The sequence below is a fragment of the Musca autumnalis genome, unplaced genomic scaffold, assembly GCF_047663935.1.
Source record: "Musca autumnalis isolate F117 unplaced genomic scaffold, ASM4766393v1 scaffold_2, whole genome shotgun sequence".
Classification (NCBI taxonomy): domain Eukaryota; kingdom Metazoa; phylum Arthropoda; class Insecta; order Diptera; family Muscidae; genus Musca; species Musca autumnalis.
The window spans coordinates 65,612,202-65,628,650 of NW_027411755.1; the positions used below are offsets into that span (position 1 = coordinate 65,612,202).

The 16,449-nt window shown below is 37.7% G+C and overlaps 1 protein-coding gene across 1 annotated transcript; it reads left to right on the forward strand.

Moving 5' to 3' along the window:
* The first annotated feature begins 634 nt into the window (after positions 1 to 634).
* Positions 635 to 9,564, forward strand: Gr39b (Gustatory receptor 39b). The gene is made up of 3 exons (XM_073967781.1): positions 635 to 2,054; positions 8,888 to 9,064; positions 9,122 to 9,564. The coding sequence occupies exons 1-3, from the start codon at positions 1,020 to 1,022 to the stop codon at positions 9,275 to 9,277; spliced, it is 1,368 nt and encodes a 455-aa protein (XP_073823882.1). The 5' UTR covers positions 635 to 1,019; the 3' UTR covers positions 9,278 to 9,564.
* Positions 9,565 to 16,449: the final 6,885 nt, after the last annotated feature.

Consider the following 16,449-nt stretch of genomic DNA (forward strand, 5'->3'; position numbering starts at 1 on the left):
GGTTCCGAAGTCTGGGTACTTGGGCAAGAAGACAAGGCAGCGCTTGGTGTGTTCGAGAGAAAAATTCTTCGAAAGATCTATGGGCCAATCTGCGTTGACGTTGATTATCGACGTCGCATGAACCACGAGCTCTATCTGCTATACAACAACATCAGTGTAGATAAACGTATCGAGATGCAATGATTGCGTTGGCTAGCCCACATCATAAGAATGAGCGATGATGAACCCGCTAAAAAGGCGTATACATACGTGCCACATGGCGGTGAACGCAGAATTGGAAGGCCTAAGCTTAGATGGAGCAAACAAGTGGATGAAGAGAAGAAAGGCGCATTCCAGAAAGCGAAGCAGCAAACAGAGAGAATCTTTCTTTCGGCTTTTGGAACAAATGTTCTGTAATGGGCTGGCTAAGTAAGTAAGTAATGGCCTCAATTCCCCACCGAAATGGCTGAAAATTGGTATTTAGTCTTCGCGGGAGTATAACACTCTCCACCTGAAATATAGCCCCCATAGAACGGTGCCTTCCGATTTTCGGTAATATGAAGTTTGTGGCCTCAATATTCCACCGAAATGGCTATAATTTTTGGAACTTAGTCTTCGTCGGGAGTATAAAACTTTCCACCAGAAAGTTGTCGGTATAGGTCCACGTCTTCATATCGACCCCATAGAACGGTTACTCCCGATTTTCGGTATTTTGAAGGATTTAACGTAATTATTGATCCGAAATGGCTAAAATTTGGTATTTAGCCTGAGAATCGAAACGGGACATACAATGTGTAAGACGGGTGTAATTACCAATGCACCACACCACGGTGGCACTCGCCTAGCACCCTTACAAATATCTCTGAGTGTATTCGCAAAATATATTACAACAATAAATCAAGGTTGACATGTAAATAATTCACATAAATTACTCATCCAATATCGCAAAGTAAATCAACAAAGTATATTGCAACAAAAAATAAAACCAATCTATTTTTCCTCCAGTATCTAACCTCCAAACGCTTATAAAGGACGTAAACATGGTTAACGAATTACATTTGAAATTTTTAAAATTCTTTGCAATTTTTGGCCTAGCGCCATATACTAGAAAAGCGGACCTACATCATCAACAACGACGACGAGTACGTCAACGTCCACACCAACAACCACCTTACACCTATCATCCGCATCCATATGAGAATGCCAATTATCATAACCATTATGAACATTATGAAGATGTACGTGGCCCCAATCAACTTTTACATTGGCAACAAATTTACACAGCCGCGTTAATTATTCTCAATTTGCTGCTAACCTTGTACGGTGTGGTCTTTATGCCCTTTGAAGATACGACAGTAATATCGGATTTAGTTAGCATTATTGTTTTTGTAATACAAATGGCAGTAATATTCGTTGTCCTTGCCGAAACAGCTTTGTCGTATCCACAGCATTATAAATTCATTGAAGGCATTCAAAGGGTTCAATGGTTAATGCAACAACACCTACAAACACAACTCTGCTTGCATACGCTGCGACAACGTCAAAGACGTAAATATGGCCTCTTCATAGGCATTGTCTATGGCAGTCTGGTTGTTGTAATGTTGGTAATATCGCTCATTCACTATTATGGATATTTTTGGCATGCCATCCTTCCGGTTCTAATTATACGAACCCGTTGCCTACAAATGTTAATTGGTTTGGATTATATTTGTTATTATTTGGAACTGCTAAATCGCAAGTTGAATGCCCTGATTTCATGTAAAATTGCGAAAAATTATTATTGTCTTGATATAGACTATGGCCATTTGGAATCTTATGAATATTTGTCGAATTTCAAATTGGTCTATGATCAGATTTATTTGTTACATTCAATCTACAATCGAATATTTGGTATATCTTTGGTGGCGATATTAACCGTTGTGGTTTTGGATATAATCATACATGTCTATTGGTCCCTCTTGAGCATTATGCATTATTATGGGAGGCAGTATTTAATGATAACCGGAGGTACTCTTCTGCCACTGTGTACAATGTTTGTTGGACTCTGTTATATGGGAGATCAGTGTGAGAAGCAGGTAAATATTTTTTTACAATAATTACTAAGGTTTCCGTTTTAAATTGAATTTTAACTTCTCAGTCGAACTACAGCCAAACCTCCTTCTAACGTAGCTGTTGGGGGCAACAAATTAATACGTTACACAGAAACTTCGTTATAATGAGACTAATTTGAATGAAAATGCATATTTTGGTCTATAAGACAATTAGGTTAGTTTACGTTGAAAAGAGGGGTGATGCAGGATCACCACATGTCCGTGTGGACATACACTTAAGCCATAAAGTAGGCCTGTTGTGCGCTCTAATTTGCGATCAGGATGAGGTTGTAAACTTTGTGTATGAATTAGTTAAAATTCCTGATTATTCTATTGACGTTAGTCTAAGATTTCTGTCATGTTGACATAGTCTCCTTATGTTTTGAGCTCGATTGTCCTGATGTGATCGAGTCCTTGTATTATGTCGCTCCCTAGTAGCTGTTTTCTCGGGTTTGTGAAGACCTGGTAGTGACAGAGGTAGAGTTCCAACGTTTCGTCGTCCTCTCTGCATGCTCTGCCTTCACTGCTTCCTGCACAACCTATTTTGTGCAGGTGCGCTTGTAGACCCAGGTGTCCTGTAAGGATACCCGTCAGTCTACTAATGTCTTTTTTGCTTAGCAAAAGTAGTCCCTTTGTTTTGTCCTCGTCTGGGTTCCCCCATAAGATTTTTGTGTTTTTTTTTTCCTTGTCTTCTCTATTCCAGAGGGATATATGTGCATCTTTTGCCCATGCCTTTAGCTCTATGCGCGTCGCCTTTAAGGGCTTGGCGTTATCTATGCTGACTGTAGGTTGCACCCTTGCCTGTTTTGCTAAGGAGTTTGCTATTTCGTTACCCCTAATCCCAATGTGCCCTGGTACCCATATAATGTTTATCGTACCATGTTGGGAGTAGTTGTTAATAGACTGTAAGCATTCCAAGACAGTTCTAGATTTTACTGTCTTGGCCGTTATAGCCGTGATGGCTGCTTTGCTGTCCGTAAGGATGTTCGCAGTGGTAGGCTTTGTGTGAGTGTCAAACCAGTTCAGACACTCTGTTATCGCTCGGACTTCCGCTTGAAGAATCGTATTATGATCCGACAGTCGGAGGGAGATTTTCGTTTCCGGTTCCATTATATATAGACCCAGTCCGGTTCTTCCCTCTAGCACAGCCCCATCCGTAAACCCGCAGCTTCCAGCGGGAATCTGTGCTAGAGTTCCATCGATCCACATGTCTCTGTCTGGTATTGAAACTTCACACAGAGCTACTTCACTAGTTTCAGGTATGCGGTCTGATACTATTTGGTTTATAGATTCACCCGTTGTGACCTTTAGTACGTTTTGGTGGTATGTGTGGTGGTCTCTACTGATCCACTCGCTCATCGACTTTAGCCTTGTAGCTGCGATGGCTGCCTCATACCTTACCTGAATTTCTATTGGGTGTATTAACAAAATTGTTTCTAGAGCCCTCGTCGGTGTAGTCCTCATTGCCCCGCTAATGCTTAGGCAACATGTTCTTTGGCCTTTTTGCAGTATCTTCACGTTGCATTTTTTGGTCCATAGCTGTCCACCATACAATAGGCGCGTATGTTAAGATTGGTCTAATTACGCCGCTGTATAGCCAGTGTGTCATCCTAGGATTGAAATCCCATTTTGAGCCTATTGCCCTTCTACATGTTGACCAACATCTTTGTGCCTTGTCGACCCTTTTTTGAATATGGTCTTTCCAATTAAGTTTCCTATCCACAATTACTCCTAGGTATTTAACTGTGCGGGAAATTTTATTGTCCTATTTAGGAAAACTGGTTCCTCAGGTTACCCACTTTCGGTGAAAAGCTCGTGATGGCTTGTTTGACCATCGAGCTGTCGATTTTTGGTGTATCTCCTGATGAGTAAACCGACTCAATCGATGCCTCGGTGCTGGCCGTGGTATTCGATGGAAAGTGAGTTTTCATCAGAAGGCCTAGAGTTTCTTCTGTTGTTTCCGTCCTTTTCCCATTTCCATCGACCATTTGCTCGGTCTGTGTATGGGTTTTGGACATAAACTTCTTAATTTTCGAAACGTCGTTAACGCTATCCACCTGTTCGCAGAATAGCTTCCAGGTGTTACGTTTGGCGATCCTTGTAGTTTTGTTGTATTCCTTAAATTTTGCGTGGTAGTTGTTCCAGACAAGACAATTAGTTATAGATAATTATTACCAAGGTGTCGGGTTTCTCGGCACTGAATTGACCCAAAACAACACAACATCCGTGTTCCGGCCAGTTGCTGACGTTTCTCTCTATTGGGAGCAGTATATCCCAAAATATGGAACGGAGGAAAGCCCAGGATCAATATGTACTCAAACTTCGCTTGGATGCATTAGATGTCAGGAGTAGTACATCTCAGGGATTGCTTTGGACTCGTCTATGTGAGGCACTACGATAGGAACTATGTATGTTGCTACATGCTGCGTGAACACAGCACCCAGTGAGTAGAGCTTGCAAACTATCGATAGTCCGAATATCGTTTTGATACTTTATGAGTTGGAAGAATATAATATTCGCAACGGTGCAGAAAACCAAGTACCACAACAATAGCGGATTACAGTGTTGTGATGATTATAACTACTGAGGCAGGATCGCACCAGATGTGGAAGTGGGGACCATCTTTCCCACTGTACCAGTCTGTTTAATACAGACCTATCTCGCTCGAGCTGTCTCCAATGACCCGTACATTAAAAGTACGGCGTTAGCAATCAGGTGTAAACTGCCGAGGTATAGGTTCTTAACGTATACATCCCACCGATAACTAGCTGTATTCCAAGTTATAGGCACAACATTAGCCCTCTTTTGGAAGCTCATAACCGACTGGTCTTGGGAGACATTAATGTTTATCCTGAGTTGAGGTATTCGGTCCTAGGTAATGACCAGAAGAGTTTGTCACTGGCTAAGCTATACGTTCCCCCGGAGAGTGTCGCAGTTCACCAGACATAATTATTGTGTCACCTTTCTTGAGTCAGACTTGATCAGCTCTAAACGGCGCACTTTAATCAATTATGACCGAAACTAATTCGTCTAATTTCATAGAGTCAGTCAACAACCGCTTCAAAGAACTACCCCACCACGGGGTAGCCATTCGCTCCCTATATCCCTTCTGGTTGAATACCCGAAGTGAGATCAAATTTCCCAGCAGAGGCGTAACCCCAAAAAGCTGATACTAGAATTAAACAGGTTGGTCGGTGAGCATAAGCAGCAGTTCACCTGAAAAAATAATAAAAAAATAATAATAAAATGGATGCGTAATAAGTGAATTGTCGGTTAACGAATGCTGGGAAGAAGGAAAATATAACGGCAGTCACATTTGGTGACGTTACGCCGATTGATTCGAACATATGCGCAAGTTATTTTAATCGACAATTTATGGAGCACCCCAGTAGTAACGGGGCAAAGAAAAAAGTACTACGTCACATTAGATATCTTCCTGACAAGGAGGAACCATCACAATTTACAATGGACGCCATTTAGAACGCTAAATGAACGCGGATTCTCCATGGTTATATTAAAACAACCTGGATTTCAGTACCTTATCAAAGTTCTCAACCTGACGCTAGTCACCAACATCGTGCCCGAAGTCTGGAAACTGATCAGTGTAGTCCTCCTACTAAATCCAGTCAACTGACTAGTTTCAGAGAGTTTATCTATCACCACTACAAAAAATTGGCCAACCCTTCTGATGTTCGGGTAGCAGATAAAATCGCTGCTACAGCCGCCCTTTTTATATCTGATGGTCAAATTTCCAAAGTGAGACTCAATTTCCCAACAGAGGCAGCGGGACTAGCGAGTTAGAGTGATGAGTTTCGTGGGTCCAACCCCAGTGACCCCAGAATCAGGGGACTAACACTAGATATGCCACAAAGGACTGAGAATCGACATCGGACCGGGCGATAAAAAAGTCTCACTCACCAAGCAAAACGCCATTGTCAGGTTAATGAAGGAAAGAAATAGGAACTCTCTTCTCCTCCCCCAATTGAGTAAATCCCTCTCTCTATGCCGGCAACCAACTTATCGGAAAGCAAAGTTGACATGAGTCACTGGTTTGAATGACTCAAGCAATCAGCAACAGCAACAGGAAGCTGTTAGGATGGTGGGGCTGCAAAACCAAAAATGGTGAATACATCGATCAAGCCGAAACATCTCGTAGTAGCGGCCCGCACGAGGCAAGATATCCGCAACATCAACAATAAACTGTTAGGATGCTGGGGTCTACAAAGCCAAATATAGTGAATACGTCGACGAAATTACCCTAAAGCTGTCGGGGGAGAAATGGTGTCGTCATGTCCCATGGTAACGACAGCATAGAGGCCTGCAAATAAGACATCACCGATGTTAAGACCTAGGGTCCAAGCAGACATCATTGCGTGTAATACCATCTTTAAAAACCAAAAATTATGTCATAATGCAAAGAACCGGCTATTGACACATCTTCATCTGTGGGAAAGGGATCAACCCAAGAATCTAAACTTCGCAGCAAGTGTGAAGCGGAACAGGTGACTATATCATTGGAAAAGTTTCAACAATGGAGCCGGAATAAATGAATTCTGGGCAACGTTTAAGTCATTTTCTAGCTCTGCGAAGTGTTGCGCAAGTTTTTTTTCGACATTTTGTAAAGAAGATAGGGCGATGAGAAACTTTCTTCGTCGTATCAGATCTCTATTTACCTAGAGGCTATCACCGTAATTTACAATGGTCACCATTTGGAACGCTAAATAATCCCAAGCGTTTGGTCCTGACAAAATCACCATGGATACACTCAACCCGTCGCCAGACACCCACATCGTGCCCGAAGTCTAGAAAATTATAAGTGTGATCCCGCTACTGAATCCAGGCAAGGTTGCCAATAATGCTGACGTATCTTGGCAACCCGTTATTTCACTTGGATCAGACCATCTCCCTATAATTGACTGAATCAGCAGACCGCCAAACTTCATCAGCTATGAACGGCATACTTTCCCCAGTAATGAGTTAGCTAATTGGCCCAGTTTCAGAAAATTCAGAATGGACATTCCAAGACATCATAACAGCTGCAGTCGCTCGTTATATACTTGCTGGTGGAAATTTGAAAGTCAGACCAAAATTTAGGTTTTCACGATTTTGCTTAGAAACCGCAAGTCCTATCAAAATAAGACTGAAGAAAATGTTGTAGCTATGAAAATTCTCTACAAGACCGACCTTTACGGTATTTTAGTAGGTTTTACCATTTTTAGATATTGAAGTTCACATTGGGACAATGCACTGACTGTATCGCCCAAAAACAATGTCATGAAGGGTGCGCCTTAACTAACTTTTAATGAAAACCGCTTACACAGGGGAAGTTTTTGTGAATTCTGAAACAGCAATGTTCATAGCTGAGAAAAATCCAAAAACAAGAAAAAATCGCTGTAGGTATTTTTAAATAAATCGCGGTCAATTCAATTCACATTTTTAGGTGTTTTTTAGGTTTTCACGATTTTGCTTGGAAACCGCAAGTCCAATCGAAATGGAGCTAAAGAAAATGTTGTAGCTGTGAAAATTCTCTGCAGGATTGACGTTTATGATTTGTTCTCAGGCTGTAAAAGTTTTGAGATAAAGAAGTTCAGTTTACATTTTTATTTTTATTTTTTTTCTTTTTTTTTGTTAGGTTTTCGCGATTTTGCTTGAATACGACAAGTCATATCGGCATGGGACCTGAGAAAATCTTATAGCTGTGAAAATTCTCTACAAGACTGGCTTATGTAATTTTTCATAGGTTGCACCATTTTTTAGATATATAAGTTTAAGTTGGGAAATTGCAGTCATGACATTGTTTTATAACGAGACGATACAGAATTGAATTGTATTTCAATTGTCCCAATTTCAACTTCTATATCTCAAAAGTTGCAAAACCTACGAAAATATCATTAAGGTCAATCTTGTAGAGGATTTTGATAGCCACAACATTTTCTTTATTCCCATTTTGATAGGGCTTGCGGTTTCCAAGCAAAATCGCAAAAACCTAAACCACCCCTAAAAATGTCAACTTGAATCGCGTTTTATTTAAAAAGCGTTCTGGCGATTTTTTTGATTTTTTTCATCTGTGAACATTGTAGTTTCAGAATCCGCAAAAACTTCCCAGGTGTAAGCACCTTCCATTTAAATTTGATTCAAGAGCACCGTGTTATGGCACTCTCGAACCCTGGGACAGACAGGTGTTCATGCAATATCGAATATATGCTGGTGGAAGGAATGTCCAAGGATGCCTCTATCTCGCAGTATGTCACATTACGATCTTACATTATCAGTTGTTTTCTGGAACAACGGCCGTTTTTGGACGACCTTCACGACCTGCGTCTCTAGGCGAGCATCGGCCACGATTAAATTCATTAAACCAGTTTTTCACAGTGCTATAAGATGGTCCTTCATCGACATACAATTATTTATTTTTATCGATGCACTCTTGCCGTGAAAGTTGTGAAAAACGATCGGACAAAAATGTTCAGAAGAAAATTCCATTTTTTGCAAAATGTTGTTTTTTTTTTCAAGTCGTTTAAACAACAAACCAGTACTGAATATTTTTAAGCTAAAACATGTCATGTAATGAGGCCTGGTAATAAGTGGTTTTGCCTAGACCAGAGACTTATCTACTAGCCCTCGTCTAACTCAAGGCTACCCCGGCCACATATGTAATATCGTTTCGATTTTTATTTGAATTTGGTTTAGGTTTCCTAAAAAAAAGTCTCCTCTTAAATGACCAACCTAGATTTGTTCGTTTGTTCTTTCATTTGAACCATTTCGCTTTTACTGAACGGCCTTTTATCCTGTAAATATTTTGCTCTTTTTTATTTCAGTGCAATTTAATTTTGATTTCACTAAAAAGTCTCCTAAGGACATCTTCGAACCGCTTCAATTCCCACACGATGGACTACAATTCCCTATTGCAATCATTTATTATGCAAATCTTACACAACCCCATACGGATAAGTGCTAATGCATATTTCACACTCAATTTGAAATTTGTTATGGCGGTAAGTTGTCAGTTTTAATAGAAAAAAAACTAATTAGTTGTTCTTCTTCCCTTACAGATAGCGGCGAACGTTGTTACATACATTGTCATTTTGCTACAATTTCGTCAAAATTCACCTAATCTATTGCGAGAAGATTTAAATATGACCTCAAACTGTACCAATGAGCTATTATCATCAAATTCAAGCACACGCAACAAATCATATATTTATTAAATAATTAGCTTAGAAAATTTGTACAGCATTATCTCTCTGCTGGTGGTCCCCCGAGCTCATTGTTTTTGCTGCAAATCGTATGTTGTGATCATGTGAGAAGTGTGAGCATTTATTTTAAGCGATAGCAATGGTTATTCGAACTAAGATGTTTCTAATTGTGTAGCGATTTTGGCACTTGGATACAATGAAAATTAAATATAACAGGCATGTTTTTATTTAAGAAAAAAAAAAAAAATACCAAATAAAGAAATATTTGAGTTGCATATACAGTAGGTGTCATATGTAAATCTAGTGTTTATAAGACTACATTCAGAGGCAATATTCTAGTTTTCATTACACAATATTTTATTTATTTAAAAATGTTGACTATTAGGGCGAAGATCATTTTTAATTAACATTAATTAATTTCTCGTTGGAATCGAGAAAAAGGAATGCCGAAGATTCGAACCCACACAACCACCACTGTGACATACACGCAGAGAAAAAATATTTTTCGCTTTTTTTGGAACAAAAATATTTGTTTTGGTTCCAAAAATGTATTTGTTTTGTTCAAACATTGTAATCCAAATCCAAAAATACCATCTTTTGTTCCAAACATAGAAAACAAAAACAACTTTCGAATTTCCGCAATATTGTAAAAATCGTTAACAATACCGATTGTATGAACTATCATAATCTAATTTTGTTTACAAAAAGTATTGTTAACCCAGAAAACCAGCCCAGAAATTTTTGATTTGAGTGTATATACTTCTCATATACACTTTTCACATAACTTGGATATAAATGTCGTGTATAATATTGCAATCATTGATGAACACAATACATGGTTTGCTGCATTGGCTGACAACAAAGACAAACAAAAAGCCACAAGCACCCACCACAACATAAGGAATAATTAAACACCATAACAAACTCCGGTATAACACCAAACCTCAAAGCACAATGAAGATAGAAGAATGAAACAAAACAGAAACAAATAAAAACAAGAGTCTCTTTGACAAAACTCACCATAATTGTTTTTTTAACACGGCATCGAATAGGAGAGAAGAGAAAAAATTTTCGAAGAAAAGAGAGAACTATTGTCCATTTGACAAAAACTATTTTTGGATTTAACAAAACCCAATTGTTGGAATCACAATACTACATTTGGAATTTAACAATATCTTTACAATACATATTTTGCTCTTCGAATATTGTTGGATCAATCATATTTTTTCTCTGCGTGTACATGTTTCGTCGTTGGTAGAGCGGCTCATCAGACATAACGGCTTTGGAGTGGTTTCTCTGTCATCGGACTTTTCTTCTTTCAAATGCAATTTCTGCTTTTTTCTTTTTTTTTCACTTGCAAAAATAATTGGCCATTAAGCTCGATTCCTACGATAAATTAATTAAAAAATTAATATTAAAAATTATCTTCGTCCTAATAGGCAACATTTTCAAATAAATTATAATTATATAATTAAAAAAATTAAGTAACAGTGTTTTATTTATAAATGCACTTAAAAGTAGAAAATAATTTTTCATGATGGAATCTCTCAAATAAAACGCTTGCATTTGAATTAAAAATTGTGACAATAATGAACGGCAAGGGTTTTATTTGAGAGATTCCATCATGAAAAATTATTTTCTACTTTTAAGTGCATTTATAAATAAAACACTATTACTTATTATTTTTTTTTTTTAATTATATACTTATTTTCTAGTTTTTAGTGCATTTAAAAATAGAACACTGAAACTTATTAATTTTATAATTATTTTTAATTTTTTTGTAAATACATTTTTAAGATTTTAAATTTTATTTGTATAAACTTGAGATTATAAATGATACATATATAATGATGAGCTTACATTTATTAATTAAATGTATAATGTTAGTAAAAATTTATTTAGATTGGTAGTTTCTCATCCTATTGATTTCAGTTAACGCTTCGTTATTGCATGGATTCTTTTCTGTTAGTTTCGAGCAATCCAGTTCTTCTATTCTTAATCCATCCAGCGATCTTACACGACTCAATGCCACATATGCTTGCCCTTCTTCGAAAAGGTTGGATCCTAGATGCACCACTGCGTAGTCCACAGTTGACCCTTGTAATTTATGAACAGTTGAGGCCCATGATATTATCAGTGAAAGCATTCTTCTCCCAGCAGTTCCGTAACTGAACTTAGCAGAAAATTGTATTGTTTTTGGCTGAATCACATGTATACCAATTCCATCAAAGTGAACCCTTACTGACGGTATATCTGTTTCGTACATTTGTTCTCTGCGGTAGTGAGGCCAAATTATGTTCCATAAACTAATCCCTTTGTTTGATCAATGTTAGATCATAACATCACTTTAGCTCCAAAGTTTTTGGTAATCCGGTGGTCTTATTGATGTCACTAGAGATGACTTCATTCAAATCTCTGTTTCCCAATTGGCGTGTTGCGTCCACTAACTGATCTTGTGCTTTGATAGAATATATTTTAACATTTCGATTTTTGAACCATTGCAGCACAGCTGTGTTGTGATCTTCTACTTGCTTGTTCGTTGGATATACTCTTAACGTCTTTTCAATCGAAAATTCTTCCGTTGCTTCTTTTAAAATTTTTTCTGACAGTATTTCAAAATGTTCCGCTTTCATTTCTATAATGCATAGTGCATTTAGCAGCTCTGCAAAGGTATTATCACCTAGTTGCCTCATGTTTTCTGTGAGTTCACAGAGCGTAAAGAAGTGCCACAAATTTGTTGCTGGCTCTAGATGTTGAGGTTGTTTATACACCAGATTTCCTGATCTCTTGATAGGCGGTAACTACATCAAATCTCCACAAAAAACTCATCATCCTTATTTTTCAGCTGTCTTAATCGAAAATCTATCATACAAAGCATTTGATAAGATACCATTGATATTTCGTCTATTATGATAAACTCAATATCTCTCCATTGCTGTCGCATGATTCTTAGATAGTTTCCAGTTAGCGGTGACATTGCTGTAATTCTACCATTTTTTGACTGGCAGCTTTAGCGTGGAGAGGATCGTTGAGCCATTAATTAAGCGAACTGCAACTCCTGTTAGTGCGCATACTTTCACTACATGTTTTAGCATCTATTAATTTGATTACGCAACAAGTTTAATAGAAATGTTTTGCCTACACTATTTTTTGACCGTTTGTGTGCTTGTGTGTGTGGATGTGTGTAGTAGTGAACAGGTTAGACTGAATGTGGAAAAGGCAAGTTGAGAAGGGGAAGTTCGGAGAAGGTTGTTTGGAAGTTCGGAGGGGGGTGGAAGTTCCTAACATCCACTTTTATAACACCATACCTTCGAACAACCTCCACCGATCTTCCGAACAGCCTCATCCAAACTTCCGAAAAATCTCCTCCGGACAACCTCATCCGAACTTTCGAACAACATTCACTTTAACTCCGAACAACTTCCACCCAACCTCCGAAAAACCACCGCCGAACATCCTCCTCCGAACTTTCCCTTCTCAACATGCTCTTTCCATTTTCAACTGAACCCCATAATCAATTTAGGCCGAAAATGTAGATACAAACTTTAAAATGCCTGAAATTGGGTGCTACCATTTATAGGGGCTATATCAAAACCTGGACCTTTGTCCACAATTTTTGGTGGAGAAGTTGGGAACTCGAAATCAAAGTTACAGTCATTTCGGCCCAAACATTAAGACAAAAAACCCTTGAAATCGGGTGGAGCCGTAATATGGGGGCTATACCAACACCTGGACCTATGTCACAATTTTTGGGGGAGAAATTTCTGTACCACTGGGATCTCCAAATGCCAAGTTACACGCAATTCGGCATAAAAATAAAGATAAAATCCTTAAAACACTTGAAATCGGGCGGTACCGCTATATGGGGGCTATACCAAAACCAGGTCCTATGTCCATAATTTTTAATGGGTACGTTTCTGTACCATTGGAAATCCTAGCTGTCAAAAAACAGCCAATACGGGCTTAAAATGACGATAAAATACTTTAAATCGAGTGGTACCGCTGGATGGGAGCTACAGGAAAAATGGACCCATATTGGTTTTGGTTTCATATTCATGTATTGTCATCCAAATCTGAAAAGTGTACAAAGTTTTAGTTAGCATGTAAAATTGAACACTGTACAACACTGTAAAAATGGACCAATATTGGTTTTGATTTCATATTCATGTATTGTCATCCAAATCTGAAAAGTCAACTGCAACCGTGTTAAAAATGAGTTACCAGATTTGAACTAAACACACACCAAAGCAAGTTAAACCAGTAAGGAAAGGATCAAAGTCGGGCGGGGCCGACTATATGATACCCTACACCACTGTGAATATGTATATCCAGATCTTAACCGATTTTGATATAATTTGGCACATTTATTTCCAGACCGAATTCAGTCACACATTCCAAATATCATTGAAATCGGACTTATATAGCTTGTTTGGAGCAGCAAATACGCGAAATCGGCCGTAAATATATATGGGTGCTATATCCAAATCTGAACCGGTTTCGATATAATTTTTCACATTTATTTCTAGACTGAATTCAGTCACACATTTCAAATTTCATCGAAATCGGAAATATATAGCGTGTTTGGCCGAAAATATATATGGGAGCTATATCCAAATCAGAACCAATTTCTATATAATTTGGTACACTTATTTCTAGAGCGAATTCAGTCAAACAATCCAAATTTCATCAAAATCTGACGTATATAGCGTGTTTGTTGCACCAAATTCGTGAAATCGGGCGAACATATATATGGGAGCTATATCCAAATCTGAACCGATTTCGATATAATTTGGCACATTTATTTCTAGACCGAAGTCAGTCACACATTCCAATTTTCATTGAAATCGGACATATATAGCGTGTGTGGTACAGAAAATACGTGAAATCAGCCGACAAAATATATGGGAGCTATATCCAAATCTGAACCAATTTCTAAATAATTTGGCACACTTATTTCTGGACCGAATTCAGTCAAATATTCCAAATTTCATCAAAATCGGACGTATATAGCGTGTTTGGTGCAGCAAATTCGTGAAATCGGGCGAACATATATATTGGAGCTATATCCAAATCTGAACCGATTTCGATATAATTTGGCACATTTATTTCTAGACTGAATTCAGTCACACATTCCAAATTTCATCGAAATCGGAAATATATAGCGTGTTTGGTACAGAAAATACGTGAAATCGGCCGAAAATATATATGGGATCTATATCCAAATCTGAACCGATTTCTATATAAATTGGCACACTTATTTCTAGACGGAATTCAGTCACACATTCCAAATTTCATCGAAATCGGAAATATATAGCGTGTTTGGTGCAGCAAATACGTGAAATCGGGCGAAAATATATATGGGAGCTATATCCAAATCTGAACCGATTTTCACCAAAAGCAATAGCGTTCTTCCTATGGCTAAAAAAGTTGTAGTCCCCAATTTTCAGCTGAATCGGACAAAAAATGCGACCTGTACGTTGCGAACAAAAATACATGGACAGACGGACAGACAGACAGACAGACAGACGGACGGACATGCATAAATCGACTCAGAAAGTGATTATATGTATATCCCCAAAAGGAACTATGGGTCTATTTCGTTTCCTTTTGTATGTTACATACAAATGCACAAAGACATAATACCCCTTACCACATAGTGGTGTAGGGTATAAGAAAACACTGTAAAAATCAGCTGAGCCAGGCTGGGGTTTGAACCCACGTTCTTGAAAAGCACAGGAAAAATGTGTTGTCACGGCGTGTTAGCGTTCAGAGCCAAACTCATTACTTTCGAAGGCAGCGCTAAGCGTCTGTCATGAAAGCACAATTGAATGGGCAAATGCCCATGGTTGTTGTAAAAAAAAGAAATTGCATTTGAAGGATGAAAAGTCCGATGACAAAGAAGCCACAGCCGGTATGTCTGATGAGCCGCTCTACCAACAGCGAAACATGCATGTCACATAGTGGTGGTTCTGTGGGTTCGAATCTTCGGCTTTCCTTCCAACGAGAAATAAATTAAAAAAAAAAAACAATATTTTATTTGTTCACATTATTTATGTTATAATTATTATCATATAAATATAATTATTATGTTATAAAAAAATAACAATTTACATCTGTTAAACTTTCTAAAAACAAAAACTCGGTCATAATTTCTTCAAAAACCCCCTTATCGCTCATTTCATGTACAAAAGTTCAATTATAACAAAATTCCACTTTATTTATTGTTTTAAATCCGGTTCGAAGTAGTTACACGGGGGCATAGAAAACAACACTATATAAATATGTACATATATTCCACCGACATATGTGTGTCTGGGATCCAGAGAATCATCATCATGACATGACAACGCCTTTGTCTTCAAATAAACAAAGTAAAATCGTAATATTGACTGAAATTGAAAAAAATTACAAGCTTATCAGTAGTCGGTTTCTTAGATAATTGTTTTGTTATAACAATCCACAAATAATTGCGTTGAGAACCTTTCGGGTCAAAATAAAGTGGTACAACCAACATCCAGTTGTTACTGGTTACATATTTAAAAAAAAAGTGTTTTGTTTTCAACCTCCCTGCTTAGAAAGATCACTCAGTACAGTCGTGTGTCTATGTTTTGTTGAAAAACCACAGTGGGTACATAGAAACGGTCACAACAAATATTGAAAAAAGTATTGCACGGAGAGAATACAATTTTTGTGAAATCAAACAGAATGAAACAACAGTTTGACCAAATAAAATGGACGTATAAGTACGTACATAACTAATACGTTATAGTGTCCATCCATTTGTTGGAGCAGATAAAGTTAGATATTGCGTATAAGTAATATATGATGCATACGTACAAATTATTATGTGGAAGACTGAAAAAACTGGGTGGTGCAGACCCTCCTCGCACACTGACAATGTTTCACATTTTTCAACCGAGGCTAAAATAAAGTGTTATATTTATTTTAATGATATCTAGTAGAACATTAATAATATATTAATAATATATATAATATAATATGGAACAATTTACCTTACTTTTTAAATCAACCTCGTATATCATTTTACAGTACATCCGTTTAAAGTACAAAAACGCATCTGCTGTTTTATTTTGTAATTATAGCGATACTGTTCGCATTGGTTTCGCATCCTTATCACCATGTCAAGCATGAAAGTTCAATTTTACCAGTTTTCCATGGATTCA